Source organism: Populus alba, chromosome 10 (genome assembly GCF_005239225.2).
Source record: "Populus alba chromosome 10, ASM523922v2, whole genome shotgun sequence".
Taxonomy (NCBI): Eukaryota; Viridiplantae; Streptophyta; class Magnoliopsida; order Malpighiales; family Salicaceae; genus Populus; species Populus alba.
The window spans coordinates 18,486,641-18,504,356 of NC_133293.1; the positions used below are offsets into that span (position 1 = coordinate 18,486,641).

General features: G+C 32.5%; 2 protein-coding genes across 5 annotated transcripts; both read left to right on the forward strand.

Annotated features, from left to right (window-relative positions):
* Nucleotides 1-537: 537 nt before the first annotated feature.
* LOC118059672 (uncharacterized) lies at nt 538-3,785 on the forward strand. Of its 4 annotated transcripts, none has more exons than XM_035072596.2 (6): nt 538-750; nt 939-984; nt 1,079-1,162; nt 2,327-2,489; nt 2,639-2,912; nt 3,015-3,785. In XM_035072596.2, exons 1-6 carry the CDS (start codon nt 697-699, stop codon nt 3,204-3,206), a joined length of 813 nt encoding a protein of 270 aa, XP_034928487.1. In that variant the 5' UTR covers nt 538-696; the 3' UTR covers nt 3,207-3,785. The 4 variants fall into 4 exon arrangements, with proteins under 4 accessions (XP_034928487.1, XP_073268287.1, XP_034928486.1 ...); XM_073412186.1 differs by having other exon boundaries at nt 1,088-1,162; XM_035072595.2 differs by having other exon boundaries at nt 539-750; nt 2,324-2,489.
* A 5,489-nt stretch (nt 3,786-9,274) lies between these two features.
* Nucleotides 9,275-16,263, forward strand: LOC118059673 (delta-1-pyrroline-5-carboxylate synthase). Its single transcript, XM_035072597.2, has 20 exons — nt 9,275-9,853; nt 10,179-10,250; nt 10,334-10,437; nt 10,809-10,911; nt 11,169-11,330; nt 11,393-11,670; nt 12,100-12,250; nt 12,415-12,579; nt 12,763-12,840; nt 13,142-13,231; nt 13,296-13,382; nt 13,500-13,586; nt 13,689-13,785; nt 13,882-13,985; nt 14,146-14,221; nt 14,794-14,944; nt 15,062-15,130; nt 15,311-15,377; nt 15,458-15,528; nt 15,945-16,263. Exons 1-20 carry the CDS (start codon nt 9,794-9,796, stop codon nt 16,030-16,032), a joined length of 2,160 nt encoding a protein of 719 aa, XP_034928488.1. The 5' UTR covers nt 9,275-9,793; the 3' UTR covers nt 16,033-16,263.
* The last annotated feature ends 1,453 nt before the right edge of the window (nt 16,264-17,716 follow it).

Sequence of the window (17,716 nt, forward strand, 5' to 3'; positions counted from 1 at the left end):
TTTTATCTTAGGTGTAGTTTTTTTATTATTTTATCAATGTGGATGTCTAGACCAGTTTGTGTATATTTCTATTAATTTCACGGATTCTAAAATTTATAACTATATAAATCTCTATTAATCTTAAAATTTAAAAAATTTAAATTAATAATATTTAAAATATTAGTAAATTGTTCTAGTCTCTCTTTGACGTCACACCACGTTGTCATTCTCAAGAAAATCACCCACACGCTCTCTCTATATATTCTATCGAGTTTTGAAACATTATTAAATGAGTTAGATCCATGGGTGACGGCCCATGTACATACTATTAGGTTTGGGTTTTTTTCGAGGCCCTCTGTTATCAAAATGGAACAAGAAGCCCAAACGTCAGGCCATAATTGTGAAATATCGTGATAATCCTTCGCACGTGATTTCCGTGAAAAGTAAAGCTCTGATCTGGTGGGACCGTGGGAGTACCAATACCGACAGAAAGTTCTCACACGCTGTTATGGAGCGTGTAAATCACCTCCCAATCTTGTAAAACCGGGAGGGAGAGAAAACTGGTAATTAGGTACAAGTCAGTCAGTCTCCTCTTCCTTCTTCCTTCCAGACTACGATAAGCAACAGAATTTTAGGGTTTTTTTCTCTCCAACCCAAAAATATCTAAAAACTTAATTAGTTTGTACTTTCATATCGGTGTCTGATCTCAATTTGTTAATGGACGAGTCTTACGATAATCTCCCTTCTAGCCATTTACTCGGTTCAGTACCTGTAAGTATCAATTCGATTTCTCTCTAGAGAAAGCAATGCTATTGGTTTTTCAATTCTTTCGTTTTTTTAGTTATTTTTTTTAATTGGAATGGGTATTGAGATTACTTTGGAAAGTATTAATTTCTTGCTGCTGACGAATCTTGTGGCTTAATAGTATTATTTTTTCTTGATTTTTCATATCTTTATAGGCTGTGGTCACTGAAGAAAAAGCAAAAAATGTAGTGAATTATGAAGGTATACGAGTTTTTTGTTTTTTTGGAATTTTAGGGTTTTTCTGTTAATGGTTGAAGTTGAATTTCTTACTATTAATTATGAACTTAATGTTAAGTTCCTGAAGCAAATATGCAAACCTTCCCTACAAATATTAATGGAGGCGGTGGTCGCGGTTATCAAACTCTTGGAAGTCTACCTGGTATGGTTTTTAAATAATTCGCTATGTTGGTGGATATGTTATTCAATATAATTTAGTTAATCTCCTGTCTTACTACTGTTGCTGACATTTCATTGAAGTCTTGAATATGGTTTCTCCACTTTGACAAATTTAATATTAACACCTGTCTAGGTAATGAGGATTGTTCCCTGAACATGTTTTTTCAAAGTTTTATATCTTTCATGGAGGAATTTTATAATTGAGTTCCAAGAAGAGAACCTGATTGTTAAGTCTAAACTATAGGAAGTAATTTAAGGTGCATGCATTTATTAGAGGTTTTAACATCATGGCCTCATGTAGTGAATATTTTGTACGTAAGAAATGCGGACTGTGTCAGTTGTTCTCATGGAAGCACGAAAACTAATAGCTTAATGACATAATGGTGCTGGGGACATCTGCATCTGTCATGTTGTTATACATCATTCAAAGCAAACTTTCTACTATCAGAGGTTTATTCCTTGGGGATCATTTTTGTTTAGTTGCAACAGCTAATGTGCTTAAGAATAATTGTGACCATAATTCAAGAATGCCTTCCATATCTAGTCCTGACTGTAAAATGTTAGTACGTACTTCAACCCTGTAACTTATCTTTGTTTAATGACACAGATTAGGTATTTTAAGTGATCACCAAGGATTTTTTTCATTTTGTTTGTTCAAATGGAATTTATAAAATGGTGGTGTTTCAAATTTCCTAGTGGTGATGATTGTTGAGACATGGAGGCATAGATTCTACAGTTAAATGATAAATCTCAAGCTGGATGTTGGTAGTTTGAAGTAGATTTCTATTTTAACTACAGAATAGAGAATACTTACATTCATACTTGGTACTAAAGTTCTAGAACACTCATCCAATATAGTTCTTCATTCTCCATTCAATTTTGAGGCCAGGAAAGCATCTTAAATAATGTTGTAAAATACAGTTACATGGTAAAAATAAATGCTTTGGTCAGTCATGATGCTGCTCTCTAAGAAATCTGATCGGTGTTTTCATGTGCCTAGAAGAAAATTGGAAATGCATATCTTTCATCACATTTTTTTATTAGTATCAAGGAATTATGCTGAAGTTTATGATGATACATTCATTTCCAAGGATGTTGCTAGTTTTTGTTCATATATAAGAGCTACCTTTTTTTGTACACACAGAAGAATTTGAGCAACAACCACCCAACAATTGGAAGGGTATATTTAGTGTCTCATCATACACGCAATATTTCAATGCGGATACAGATACTGTTATCAACAGACTGACGAGCTCTTTTTATCCTATTGGTGGTAATTTTTTCAGCAGGATTGATGCAAACCCTGATCTGTGAGTTTGGTTTTCTGTCTCTCCCCCTCCCTCTCTTTTGTTTTTTCTCCCCTCATTGTTTTACAGCTATTTTTTGAGATAGAAAGATGCAATCACAAGAACTGCATGATTTACCTGACCCTCTAATTGGTAATTTTGTAATATGCTAGATACGGACCTGTCTGGGTCTCAACTACATTGATATTTGTGCTTGCTTCTCTTGGAAACCTTGCCACCTACCTCATACAGAAACATACTGATCACAAAGCTTCTTGGAGCTTTGAAGTTGGATATGTGAATGTGGCAGTGTTTTCGGTCTACGGCTATGCAATTTTGGTGCCATTGGCATTTTATTTCTTACTTCGATATCTGGAATCAAATCCTAATCTGCTTCAGTTTTGGTGCATGTGGGGATATTCTCTTTTCATCTTTGTTCCAAGCTCGGTAAGCATCGCTGTCTCTACTGTGGGTTCATAAATTTTATTTGTATCTTTATCTTATCCAGAGACTTAAAAGACACATGCATGCCCTGTGGAATATTTTCAGTTTTTGCTGGTTATCCCAATTGAGGTTGTTCGCTGGATCATTATACTTGCTGCTGGCATTGACTCGGGTATGTTTGTTGCCACGAACCTAAAGACCTTTGTTGAGCCGAATGATCTTACAATCATGGTGGTTGCTGCATTCTTCTTGCAACTGGCTCTAGCAATCTTCTTTAAGGTCTGGTTCTTCCACTAAGCCTCTTACTGCATGAATCTGGAAGTCCAAAATGATAACTAGAGAGAGTTTGCGTGGAAGGTAACTACTTGGTTCTATCAGGGTGCACTGTAGTAAAGAACGCCAGGGTGTGTGTGTCTGAATGGTGGTATTGTGATTATAGTTATATTGCTATGGAGTAGTGGTTGGGATGGCATGGATGTGATTTAGTCCGCAGCTTTGCCCCCTCGTTTTGCTGCAATTGTTTTCCTTATTTTTCAAAAACTTTAGTTTCAGCTCGGGTTTTTTCTCATATAAACTGGCCATGTATATATACAGAGATCTGGAGTACTGTTTAAGTATCTCACGCTAATCTAACCAGTTGTTTTGGCTAGCATAGCCTCTCAAATAAACAAGGCAGACTATCTGGTCTTCTTGGAATCTGAGCTTCAAGCTTAAGGTTAGGAAGATCAAATTGAGTCATACGGTGCATGATATGTTGATAATGGTGACATATTTGATCTTAATCTTTAATTTTGTTCATTGTCGCGAATCACTCATCGTTTAATCTTGTAGAATAATAGATTTATATTGAAATTGATGTGTAATTTTATCTGATCATTCAGTGATGTCCAGTGCCATCTGCTTTCTATTGTGTCTTGACCCAGCATCTAAGATCATGTACATGTTTCTTTTCACCTCTGCCGGCATGTGTTTTTTTCAAGTGTAGATTTTTCACAGAATTTACTTTCAACATTGAGATCCTTTGCTCAGAAATTAGAATAAATTTATTCTTTTCTGAATAGTAATTACTAGCTGTGGAACTGTGCTATGATGCGAAGTCTTTTTTAATATATATAATGTTCAGATACTGCAAATATATTTGTAAAAAATAAATAAATTTGTGATCCAAGTTATAAAGATCTAACCGGGTCAAATAAGGTAATTTTATTTTAATGAGACAATAAAAAAAAGAAGCAGTAATGATGGTAAATGGATAGAAAAAGTGATTACAAAAATTCGAGAGAAAAACAGGTTTTTTAGGAAGGGACAAACAATATAGCATGAGATTGTGATAGTTTAGTCGTGGCTATTTTTTAGAACAAACACATAAAAAAGTCAATAGGTGAAATCAGAATTAAAATAAAATCAATAGAAAGAAAAGAAAAGAAAAACATGAGATTAATCTGTCAATGTTGTGATTTAAAGTCTTGAAATCCGTTGAATTTAACAATTTTTTTTATTTTAAATATTTTTCAAACTCAAAGCTAGATGTTTTCAAAATAATAATAATAATAATAATAATAATAAAACAAGAGGGATGATATGCGGGCTTGAGAAAAAAAGGTCTAGGTTTTTTCAAAAAGTGTGCTAATAAAAAGAGAATTTTATATACAAGACAAAAAAAATAAAAATAAAATACAAATAAATGATGAAATAATTAAGGATTGATAATACATCAAATTAAAATAAAAAATTTTAAAAAAATACATGTTCAAATTTTATTGAAAAAAGCTAACAAAAAAAATCAACAAGAAACTAAAATCAAAGTATGAGATGGAATGGAAAAAAATAAAAATGACAACAAAATCAATAAACCCAAAAAAAAAAAAACACGTGGGAGCTTAGGCACGTTTGTGTGATCTGACTTGTTAATATTTTTTTCAAAAAATAAAATAAAAAATTAAAATTTAAAAGGGTCCAAGTTTTGTTGCAGCACGAAAATTAAATTAAATTAAAATTAAAATAAAATAACATGATGATAAAGCTTGAAATATGATAAATTCATGATCTAAATTAATTAAAAAAATAATATAAAAAAAATATATAAAAAATCAAAATTAATAAAAAATTTTAATTATATGATAAAATTAATATTAAAACTCCACTGGAAGCGTCTCCGCTTGGCAGTTCTAGAGACACAACAGTCGACTGTTTTTATCTGGCTGGGGAGGTTGCATGCGTTGCTTGAACACGACAACCCTCCATTGCATGCTGGCGCGTAATTTTCAAGCGCTAGTCCTTTTTATTAATTATACCCAATACCCTGAAGATAACAAAAAAGCTAAACTAACCCTTATCCATGCTGGTTATTACGAAAACCCCAGGGTAAAATGTTCTAAAAGCTTCTAGATGATAGTTTAAAAAATCTTGGTTCAAAGCGCAGTGAAATAATCTTATTGTAACTGGAAATGATGAAAAAAAATCATTCCATGTAAGTTATTTTTTACTTGCCTTTGAAAGTAACAGTCATTTAATTACTCACTTTTAAATTGAAAAAACTAATTTGCTATTATATTTAATTATAAATGAATAATGACAAATAGGTTCCTGTATCAATGTCATCTTACCTCCTGTAGCAAGTTTAGCATTTTTTAATAGGAAGAGAAAAATGGTGAAAATATTGTTTGGTAAACATTGTTTTCACTTACTGCCACAGTGTTTTTTAACCTTGTTTTGGCTTTGGTAAATTATGGGGACGAAATGGTGGTTTAAATGTTTGTTTTCTTTAAAGAGGTTTATGAGAAACTATTTTTTAAATTTTTTTTATGTTTGTTTGTCATTAGAAAAGTTAATTAATGGAAAACACTTTTCAGTCAAAGAAAAATTTAGCTTGGTTTTTAGAAAAGTGTTTTCCTGTAAAATTTAGACAGGAAAATACTTTTTGAAAGTTGTAAAAAATTTAGAAATATCATATTATTTGATGATTATATCAAATTTAATCCTGAAACTTTTGATTGCTATATATATTTTGTTTTGAATATTTTATTTTTCAATTTCATTTCTTAAAATTTAATTTTTATATTAACTTTGATCCTCTTTTTTATTTTTTTTCTTATTATTTTTTTATTGAAATTTTTTATCTATCAAATTTTGATCATCGTTCTTTTGATTATTACTTATTTTATTTGAAATAATTTATAAAATTTTAATTATTATTATTTTATTTTATTTATCTTTTATTTTTTTTTTATTTTTTAGATTTGATTTCTATTATTTTGATTATTATTTATTTTATTTGAGATAATTTATGAAATTATATTTCTTTTTAATTTCATTCTCGTTTAAATTTTTAATTTATAAGATTTGTTCCTTATTATTTTAATAAACTTGAAAAAAATAAAATATTAATAAGTTATTTTTCAGCTCATTTTCTATAACATAACCAAATACTGGAAAACTGTTTTCTATTTATTTTCTATTACACTATTAAATATCAGAAAATAATTTACTTTGCTGGAATTTATTTTTTTTTAAAAAAAATATTTTCCAATCAATAAACATGTACTTAAAATAATAAAATTACGAAAAGGTTTTATGGGAATTGACGTTTGCCGTTACATGTGCCTGCATAGATTCGTTGATGAAATCCGACCCATTCCCTGTGGCTTAGGCTAGTCTCTTGAAGGCCCTATTATATACTATTCTACAGCTAGCCCAGATTAGTCAAATGACCCATTTCATAGGGCCTATAATAGGGCTTGATGGCCCTATTCTATGCTATTCTACAGTTAAGTTAGCCTGTATTAACCAAGTCATGTATTTTTTCTTTATCTTTTCAGTTGCATCGGTGATGTTTAAAAACTTGTTTGGAGTACGTTTATTTTTTATTTAAATATATATTAAAATTAGTTTAATTTTTTTTTTTTAAAAATTTTATTTTTCACATCAATAAATCAAAATAATAACAAAATACATAAAAATTATTTTGAAAATAAAAAAAATTCAAAACTTTTTCAAACACCGTTGAATTATTGCAATATACGAAAACTCATTTAGAGGGTATTTGAGAGTGGTGGTGGTTGTTTTTTAAAGTGTTTTTCGATTGAAAATATATTAAAATAATATATATTTTTTATTTTTTAAAAGTTAGTTTTGATACCAACATATTAAAATAATTTAAAAATATTAAATAAAAATTAAATAAAAAAATTGATTTTTTTTAATACAAAAAGAAACCTCCCTTTAGTATGCCTGTAATTTTAGTTGCATTGATTATATGTATTGAAGAGCACGGGCATGGAAACTCGCCTTTTTTTTCTTTTACAGTAATGAATTGAGTTCATTATGCCCTCGATTTTAACTGCTGGTCGAGTTTTGATTGAGTCTCTTGACTGGTGGAAATTGTACCGGTGCCCATGATGGATAACTGGGTTCCGCCGGAGTCCCTGATAGGCTGTGAAAGCTTAACGACGATGGAAGTTCATCCCTCGATCACGAACCCCATTCCATGAATGTTGAACTTCCTATCAATTTTTTTCACAGTTCCAGTCTCGTGGCAAAGCAAGAGCTAGTATCGAAAAAGAATTCACCAGCCATTGAACTTAACTTACGTTCATTATCCTGCTGTTTTGGTCTTATAGTTAATTACAGTTTTGGTGTCTGTATCTAAATTTTGGTCGCAGTTTTTAGCATTTCTTTCCGAGTTCTGATATTTCAATCCTTTTATATTCAAGTGTGTTATGGATAATTTAGAGCTATATTGTTACTCCAGTAGCTATTGATTTTTATTTAAAAATACATAAAAATAATATATTTTATATTAATATATCTAAACGATTTAAACACATAAAAAAATTTTAATAAATAAAAAAATAATATTTTTATATACTTTTAAAACTTAAAAACAAAACTCCTCTCTCTTCTTTAACTGATACTAAAACGATGCAACCACACATACACACACTAATTATGCCTGAGACCAAGCCCGTTTCTCTCTGGGAAAAATGAAGAAGAAGAATGTCGCCGCTTGATAAGGAGTGTTAAGGTCTATTTATTTATTTATTTACATTTTAAAAGTTTTTTTAAAAACAATTATATTTTAAATTTTCATTTACTTATTTTTTATTATTAATCTATTTCTTTTGATTTTGGAAGGAGTATTTTTGTATGAAGATTGTTTTTCAAGTAAAAATTTATCATACTCGCATAACAATGTTAAACCAAGAAACAAGAAATAATATTTCAATTATTTTCACTAGAATGCATCAAAGAAATAAAGTATAATTAAATCAAATAAACAATATAAAAATGGATAATAAATAAAAATTTAAAAATATTTTTATTCTAGTTGAATATCATGTGCAGTTTTTTTTTTAATAATGTATACTAGTTTCATATATAGCAGTGAAAAAAAATATTTAGATATTATTTAAAAAGCATGTTATGATAAAATAGTTTTTCAAGTATTTACTTGTTTATTTAAATGGAATTTTATTTTAATATTTTTTTTTAAATAAAAAAGAGATGAAGGAGGGCTTTTGAGATATAACCTAAGCACGTATGGGTTTTTATTTGGGCTTTTGAGCCCATGTCTAAAGATTTTCTTAAGAAATATATTGAGGATGCATTTTTTCAATTAGATTTTGACAATGATAAGTAGTTTTAATGGTTCTTCAAATTTTTAATCCAGAACATAAAAAAAATCATATATACCTCTAAAATCCTATCTATAACCATAAAATTCATTATAACCAGTCTAGAAACTAAAAATATGTTAAATAAAAAACCTTTTTTGAGTATCATTGAATATAAAAATCATTTTTCTTTAGTTTTTCTCTTCAAGATAAACTCATAAACATTAAAATTAAAGTTATTGACATATAATTTGTTATCTTTTCTTTTTCAGCAACTTTCTCCTTTTCTTTTAGCTCTCAAGGATTTAAATGCAATAGAGATAGAGTTATTGACTGAAATGCAAAACCGTCAAACAATAAAAATAAAATAAAATAAACATGTAAGTATAAACTTTAGGGATCCATATGAAGTTTTCCACATAAAAAAAAAAAAAATCCATGAATTTAAATTCTATTTCATAAAATTAATTGTTAATTCAATTTTTAGAAAAATTCTCACAGTATCCTGTACAAGTGAGGGCCGTTAGACGATGCAGAAAGAAGCAAATCCCAATATATAAAACAACGTCAACATAGCTTACGAATATGAAAATAAAAAAAAAAAATAAAAATGGCACCGTCTCTGTTTTATAAACAAATCCGTACACAATAAACCGTGCATAAGAACATGGTTATTGACAGCAAGACAGTATATTTTCTAGAATTTTATTATTACAGTGTAATTGTAATTGCATAAGAACATGTAATGATTTTGAGAGTAGAAAAAGGAAAAAAGAAAAACGGTTTAAAAAAAGACGAGGGCTGCACGAGCAGGGAAGAAACGAGAGGATAGATTTACCCTACACCAGAAAAGGGCGAACAAGTCGCAGATCTCTGTTTCAGTGTGCAAAAAAGCAGCCAAGCCGTTCGTATTAAACGAAGGGAAAAATCTCGTGGCACAAGGCACAGGGCAAAGATACCATCAAATACTACCCACTAACCCGGTAATACTTGAACGTGGCGGCCTTTTCCTGACCTCCTCTATATAAGAGCCGAAACAATCAACCCCAACACGACACCAACGTTTTTTGTCATTTTAGGCGACTCTGTTGTATTCTATGTGCTCGAATCCCTCCGACCACCCATCTCCATCTCCATCTCCATCTCCCTATCGACTCTCGATAAATCGCCACCAGTGAAGCACCTATCATTCTCCACTCTACTCCCTCTCTCTTCGCCTCATAAATATCTCCATCTGAGTTGACGCGCTCTGTGTTCCAGGTCCCTTCCAAAATGAACGGCACGGATCCTTCTCGTGGTTTTTTCAAAGACGTTAAGCGTCTCATTATCAAGGTTTTTTCCCTTCCCTTTTCTTATAGCTTTAATTCCCGTATCAACTTTGCTAATGTGTTAATAAAGCCTAATTTTTATTGTCATTAAGTAGATTTGTTTCTTGCATAAGATATGCTGCCCACTTTGATTTTATTTATTTGATTAGATGTCATGCAGCATTTTGTTTTTATTTGTAAAGACTGAAAATTCGAATCTCAGTTGATCTTTCTTTTAATGATACTTTTAACTGAACAGAATTAAATGAAAAATCCAAATGAGGGTTGTTTTATATGATTAGTGATCGTGTTTCACATCATTTTCTGATTTTGAGATTTGGTTAATGAAGGTTGGGACTGCTGTCGTTACTCGAACTGATGGAAGATTAGCCCTTGGGAGATTAGGGGCACTTTGTGAGCAGGTAATGATTGTTTGATTTTTGCTTAATCATAGTATTTCTATGCTTATTTTTTGGAAGATTAAAACGATGAGTTTTGCATACAGATCAAAGATCTGAACTCTCTTGGATACGAAGTTATTGTGGTGACATCTGGTGCTGTTGGACTCGGTCGCCAAAGACTTAAATATCGAAGATTAGTTAACAGCAGGTTAAGTATTTTGTGGGTTTTTTTTTTTTAGCACGGAGAATAATTGGTTTTGGTCATGGCTGGAATTGCTGCAAGTGATCACGTGAGAAACTATTTGTGCATTTAGTTAGTTGATAATTGCGGATGATGTTCTTTTGGACTCTGTGATGTGATGGCTGCCAATATTTTGGTTGGAAAATGAGAAGTTATGTCATGTATTTAACTGTAATGCAAAAGCTGATTTTACATTGAAAGTTATTTTCAGTCTTCGATCGTCTTCTTTTAGTGTTTTGCTACTATAACTACTAATATTATTATCATTGATTAAATCGTTGAAGTGGCATATATATATATATATATATTAATGTTTCATACTTTCATGTGTACTGCAGCTTCGCTGATCTCCAAAAACCGCAAGTTGATTTTGATGGCAAGGCTTGTGCGGCTGTTGGACAAAACAATCTCATGGCTTTATATGATACATTGTTTAGTCAGGTGCTTAAGATAATATCTGTGTTTATTATTTTTGCGTTTAGTCAGGTGCTTAAGATAATATCTGTGTTTATTATTTTTGCACCTGGATTAAATCTTAATCTGTTTCTCAATTTCCTGAGCATCTATGGTTTGCCTATATCTTTTTCAGGGATACATATGAATAAATCATAACCTTTTTAAACATGCATGTGTTTTTCCCCATTTCACTTTTGGGCTTATTTTGAAATAAAATGTTTGTACTTTTTTGTTTGGTTCAGCTGGATGTCACATCAGCACAGCTTCTTGTGACTGATAGTGATTTCAGGGATAAAGGTTTTAGAAAGCAACTAGACGAGACAGTGAAATCACTATTAGCTCTGAGGGTTATTCCTATATTTAATGAGAATGATGCAGTCAGTACTCGGAGAGCTCCGTATGAGGTACGTGAGATTGAGTTTATCTCCACTCATTTTACAGTTCTGATAGTGGGCAATCACTGCAGGATTCTTCTGGAATATTTTGGGATAATGACAGTTTAGCAGCTTTGCTGGCTCTGGAGCTAAAGGCTGACCTCCTTGTTCTGTTGAGTGACGTAGAGGGTCTTTATAGTGGTCCTCCAAGTGACCCACAGTCGAAGCTGATCCATACATACATCAAGGAAATACATCAGAGTGAAATTACTTTCGGAGACAAGTCTAGGGTGGGTCGAGGGGGCATGACAGCCAAAGTAAAAGCTGCTGTTAATGCAGCTTATGCTGGCATCCCTGTTGTTATAACCAGGTAAACTTTCAATTCATTGCTACATTCTCATAGCTCATAACTATATTATTACATAAAAAATGGTTCACCTGGACAATAATAACTGATTAAAAGCACGTGGCATCATTTCACAGTTAATAACATGTCCTGCTGTAAGCATAAAATAAAATTCCAATTGTACAAGAATTTCCTGCCTGACATTTTCTTAAGCTGTTTTAAGCTGTTATGGACTTGCTGCTTATTTTTGTTTTCATCATCTAGGGCGTGTGGGGCAATAGACAATTAACCCTCTTTTCTTTGCTTCCTTCTTTTAAGAATGAAAGAGAAAGAATGGTTTACTTGGAGAGTTGCTAGAATTCTGAATCCAAAATTTGAGCTTTCTACACATGGTACTGGTTCGAACTAGTTTTCTTTTTCCCTTGTGAAATGATCTCTTATTCTCTTTTGAAGTGGATATGCTCCTGAAAACATAATGAAAGTCCTTCAAGGAGAGCGTGTTGGCACTCTCTTTCATCAAGATGCACATTTGTGGCTCCCGGTTAAAGAAGTGAGTGGCCGTGAGATGGCAGTTGCTGCAAGGGAAAGTTCCAGAAGGCTACAGGTAAGATGACATTTGAGATTCAGCTGCTACTGTTTAAAATGCTTATGCTATTAAACATGTTTTTTATTCACAAATTGAAGTACTCTTCGCTTATGCTCTTAATAGCACACAGGCATGCCTTCTGTTTTAGCAGCATAATAACTTGTTAGAAACCTATTCCACAGGCTTTGTCTTCGCAAGATAGGAAAAAGATTTTGTTGGGCGTAGCTGATGCCCTAGAAGCCAATGAAAAGCTGATCAAGATTGAAAATGAAGCTGATGTTGCTGCTGCACAACAGGCTGGATTGGAGAAGTCTTTGATATCTCGGTTGGCTCTAAAGCCTGGGAAGGTAAGACAATTATGGATTGTTTATTTATTTATGTTTTTCTTGCTACCACTTCCTACCTTCTGGTTTCTTTCCATTTTATTTTCCATTTAGCATAATGATGTGGGTTGGTTTTATGTCCTTTGTTTTATTTAATTGTCCCCTTTCTATTTCTTGTTTCTGAATGAAGTATATAAACCTTGACAGATTGAGAGTCTTGCGAACTCTATTCGGGTGCTTGCAAACATGGAAGACCCAATTGGTCATGTTTTGAAGAGAACTGAGGTAAGGAAAGAGTTTTTCACACATGTTTTATCATTTCTGCTACCTGATTTTAATTTTAATGATTTCCATTCATTTGGTATGCCAGTGGCATAGAATAGTTTATTGTTTTTGCTATAGATATTAATACGCAACGCATGCAACTAAATGAGGCCAGCTCAACCATTGAATAAGAACTTATGAGATGTGAAACTCACAATCATGAATTAAAGTATTTTAATTAACAATGTATTTATTGTTCGATATATAAAGATTATCTGGAATTTCATGGTTTGTGATGTTTCTATTTCTTTCATGTATTCAGCTAGCTGATGGACTCCTCTTAGAGAAAACCTCATCTCCTTTAGGTGTTCTCCTGATTGTTTTTGAGTCTCGACCAGATGCGCTAGTGCAGGTATTCATTTCAGTATATTCTTGTTTTATTGCTTGTTGTAATCCTTTTTACATTTCTTGAGTAGATAGCTTCATTGGCAATCAGAAGTGGGAATGGACTCCTCTTAAAAGGAGGAAAGGAGGCCAAGAGGTCAAATGCAATTTTACACAAGGTTTGGTTCTTTAAATACAGATATTTATGGAGAATACTGGATTTTAATGGTATTTTACATGTCAGATTATCAATGGGATTATGTCTGAAGTTTTCTTGTCCCTCGTTAATCATATAGGTAATCACTACAGCCATTCCAGAAACTGTTGGTGGAAGACTTATTGGGCTAGTGACTTCAAGAGATGAAATTCCTGATCTGCTTAAGGTGGGTAGATCTTCTTAAAAGATGTCTGACTAGAAAAACTGTAGAGTTTAAGAATGTTCTCAAAAAAACAGAAGTTATAACTCAACATTTTTTTCGCACCAGCTTGATGATGTTATCGATCTTGTGATCCCAAGAGGCAGCAATAAACTAGTTTCTCAAATTAAGTCATCCACTAAAATTCCTGTTCTTGGACATGCTGGTGAGACAGATACTTGGATCACATTAAGTACAGTGCTTACTCTATTCTCATAATATTTCTTGTTTTGTTATCAAAGCTGTTCCTTTTGCTACTCAGATGGAATTTGTCATGTGTACGTGGATAAGTCTGCTAATATGGAAATGGCAAAGCGTGTTGTCTTAGATGCCAAAATAGATTATCCAGCAGCTTGCAATGCGATGGTACTTGTGCATTCATCTGTATTTTTTATTCTTTATTAGTTTCCATTGCAACTTTATTTATGATGTTCTCCATGGATATTATATTGAGCCTCATTTGCACATCCATTTTTCTGGTTCATAACATAGAAAGTTTTTTGGTGCCTTTCTTTTCTATATCCAGGAAACACTTCTTGTGCACCAGGATTTGGTGCGGACCGCTGGGCTTAATGAGCTTATTGTTGATCTTCGCACTGAAGGTAGGAATTCCATGATAGATGTTGATGTTAGAATTGTATCATGGTTCTGTTAGAATTTTCTCATGAGTTATATGATAGCATACTGTTTTAATATAGCTAATTGATGACTTGTAGCAAAAGTTCATGGTCGTTAAATTGATCAAAGTTGGCTAATTTGTTGAAATTCTGCCTGGTCAGATAAAACAGTTGAACAAATGTTGGTAACTGTTTTAATTTATATTCAGAGTTTTTAGAAATTTACAATGTAGCAAAAATATTAGACCAGTTTTTATTGTGTGGATTTGAAGCTTAACTTTTGTTTCAGTTTTCTGAGATGATAGCATAACCAAGACTTTAAAATGTTTCCCTAAAATGGACTCCATCGGCTTGTTTTAAGCTATATTCCCTGTTTCTATTATTTTCACTCCTTTGATTCCATCCATTTTACTCAAACATTGTTCTTCAAGAATGCATCTGGTCTTGAAAACTTGAATGCAACTGAAGACATACTCAGAGACCCATTTCCCTTTGAGAATGAATAGTTGGCACAGCATACTCATTGAAGGATCCGAGGATTGGTGCTTCTTTTTCAGGTGTTACTTTATTTGGTGGACAGAGGGCATGCAAGGAGCTGAACCTTCCAGAGGCACATTCTTTACATCACGAGTACAATTCCATGGCTTGCACTGTTGAAATTGTTGATGATGTGCATGCTGCCATCAATCATATACATCAACATGGAAGGTATGTCAATGATCTTTTTCCCAACCATAATGATTTTGGCATTTCCTATCATGCATAAACACGCAGACATGTATAGTTTGTGTATTTGCTATATATTTTCCTTCTTCTTGTTGGCAGCGCGCATACTGATTGTATCATAGCAGAAGATCAGGATGTTGCTGAAGTCTTTCTATGTCAAGTTGACAGGCAAGGATTATTTACAGATTATATTTTATTCTCCTATTCCTTAGCCTTGCTGAGCTCCAAAAACATTTTACTCGACTCTCTTCCTAGTTTTTTCTAGATGATTCAATTTTCTCGCATGTATGCAAATGCATTAGAGATAGCATCCAGCTAAGTGATGTTTCTTGTTGTTTACATTTGCAGTGCTGCTGTTTTTCTCAATGCAAGCACAAGATTCTGTGACGGGGCTCGATTTGGATTAGGTGCAGAGGTAAATGTCATCTCTCAATTATTATGAGCATCATTTGAGATATTCATGCTTCTCATAGTTGATTCTTATTGGCTGAATAGGTCGGAATAAGCACAAGCAGGATTCATGCTCGAGGACCTGTAGGTGTTGAAGGATTGTTAACAACTAAATGGTAAGGATCTGCTTATGATCATCGTCTGTCGTTTGACCTGAAAAAGTTTAGGCCCCTTCCTCATCTCTAGGGTTTTTGCTGATAATACATACATACATACAAACATACATATATATATGCCCAAACTTGTCCCTTGATAAATTATTTGCCATTTAGATGAGCATCATAAGGTTGTTCTATTTTGTTTAGAATAGGTGCCCGTATTTGGTAGCCATTATCTGCCTGGCATCCTCCCTGATCCTTCTCTAGCCAGAGGCAATTACTAGAAAAATAGATATAGATAGGACTGGCTCTCTAAGGAACTGGTTGCTCGTAACTATTTTATCAGGTTCTGGTTTATTGTTATGAATAAAATGGTGGCAAGTTTCAAAATTTTCTGTTTGAAGCGTTGGCATATTCTTACTGTGCTTATGCAGGATTCTTAGAGGTAGTGGACAAGTGGTGAGTGGTGATAAAGGGGTGATTTACACTCATAAGGATATGACCTTGCAATCAGTCGATTAGCGAGGTAGCTTTCTCACTTGAAGATGATGGTGATAGTGGACAGCACGCCTTTTGCTTTTGAGTTTCTTTTAATATTTATGCAGCCGAGTCTGTATGTTAGGCAGTTATCAGATCCATCTCAATTTTTTTCTTGGCCTGATGACCATTAGCAATTCCAGCTGGGTGTCAACATTGCTGATGCCTTTTGTACCGTCGATATTTTTAATAATCTAGCAGCCGTTTATTTATGGATGCTAAGCGAGTTCGGAATCCGTATCATTTTTACCCGCTCTATAGCATTCACCAATCGCATCCATGGATCAGTTTGTTGCTTGGATCTATGAAATAATTCCACTTTTTGGATGCTTTGCTTTTTTGGGACATGGGCCGAAAAGATGAATATTATAACTCATCTTTCCCCTCACCCTCGCTCTCCTGGAAAGGTCAATCAAGGTTGAAGGGCGTTCTGTGCTTCTCCAAGACAGCAAAGATCGCGGTCTTTTCCAGCAAAAGTCTCTTGTTTCTCGGTATAATTTCTACCATCTCTACTCCCTCAATTTTCCTAAATGGAAAACCATCTGTTTATCATTGTCAGATTGCTGGTGTCCGATCAGCCCTGTTGATAACACTATGCAATAAACTACATCAAATCAATTCAGACCATCCTTGCAAATAGCGGCATGCTAGTAAGCACTGATTGTAGCATTTCAGTTAACTTTTTGACGGAGTCGTGCACCTAAAAGATATAATAAATGCGAGCCTAAAACATACCTTGTATGATCTCTCTACTGAAATGGTAGGGTAAGGTTTTTTAAATAAGCTTCTTAAGGATTTCCACTGGCATAACAACTATCAATTGTCTTTGTTCCATCAGCATTTAGTTTTAATTTATTGCCCTCGCTACATCGTGGACCATGTTTTTTATTTTTTTCGAAGTAAAAAATAAACAAGGATAAGAAAATTTGAGACCTAAGCCCTCTGTTCAATTAATAATTTAAATAATATGGATAAAAAATACAACAACAATAAATAAATTGATAATAATGAAAAAAAGTAAAAAAAAAAAAAACTTGAATCCATTTGGATTAGCTTACAAATCCTATATTGAATGATAAAACTGTAAAAATATATATTTTTTTTAAAAATAAACCCTATTAAATCGAGTGAACTTGTAAATTCTGCAACTTCAGATACAATATTGAAATAATTTTATAGAATGAAAAAAAAAATTGAACGATGAAATTAAAAAAAAAAAATAACACAAAAGTGAACATATATTAACTTTTAAAAACCGAGGGATGACCTCATAGAAGGCAAACTATAAAAAATAACAAAGCAAAATAAAAAATTATTAAGAAGATAAGAAAATATCAGCTTAAAAAAATAAAAGAAAAAAACAGAAGCAAGCCCTCCAAACTTGAAATAATCTCTAAAACTCGCAACCCCATAAATCATGAAAACTGATTCAATCAAAAAGCTTGATTTCTAACTAATTTAGTTTTGAATGATGAAAAAGAAAATATATTAATAAAAAAACTAAATGGCAAAAAAGAACCAAAGGAGGATGCGAAAAAAATAATCAATAAGAAAGACTAAAAAATCATAAGATCTAAATTTAAAAAATAGAATTTTTTAAAGAAATGAACATGAAATTCAAGGTGGAGAGAGAAGGCTAAAAAATAAAAAAAATTGTTTGTACTAAGCC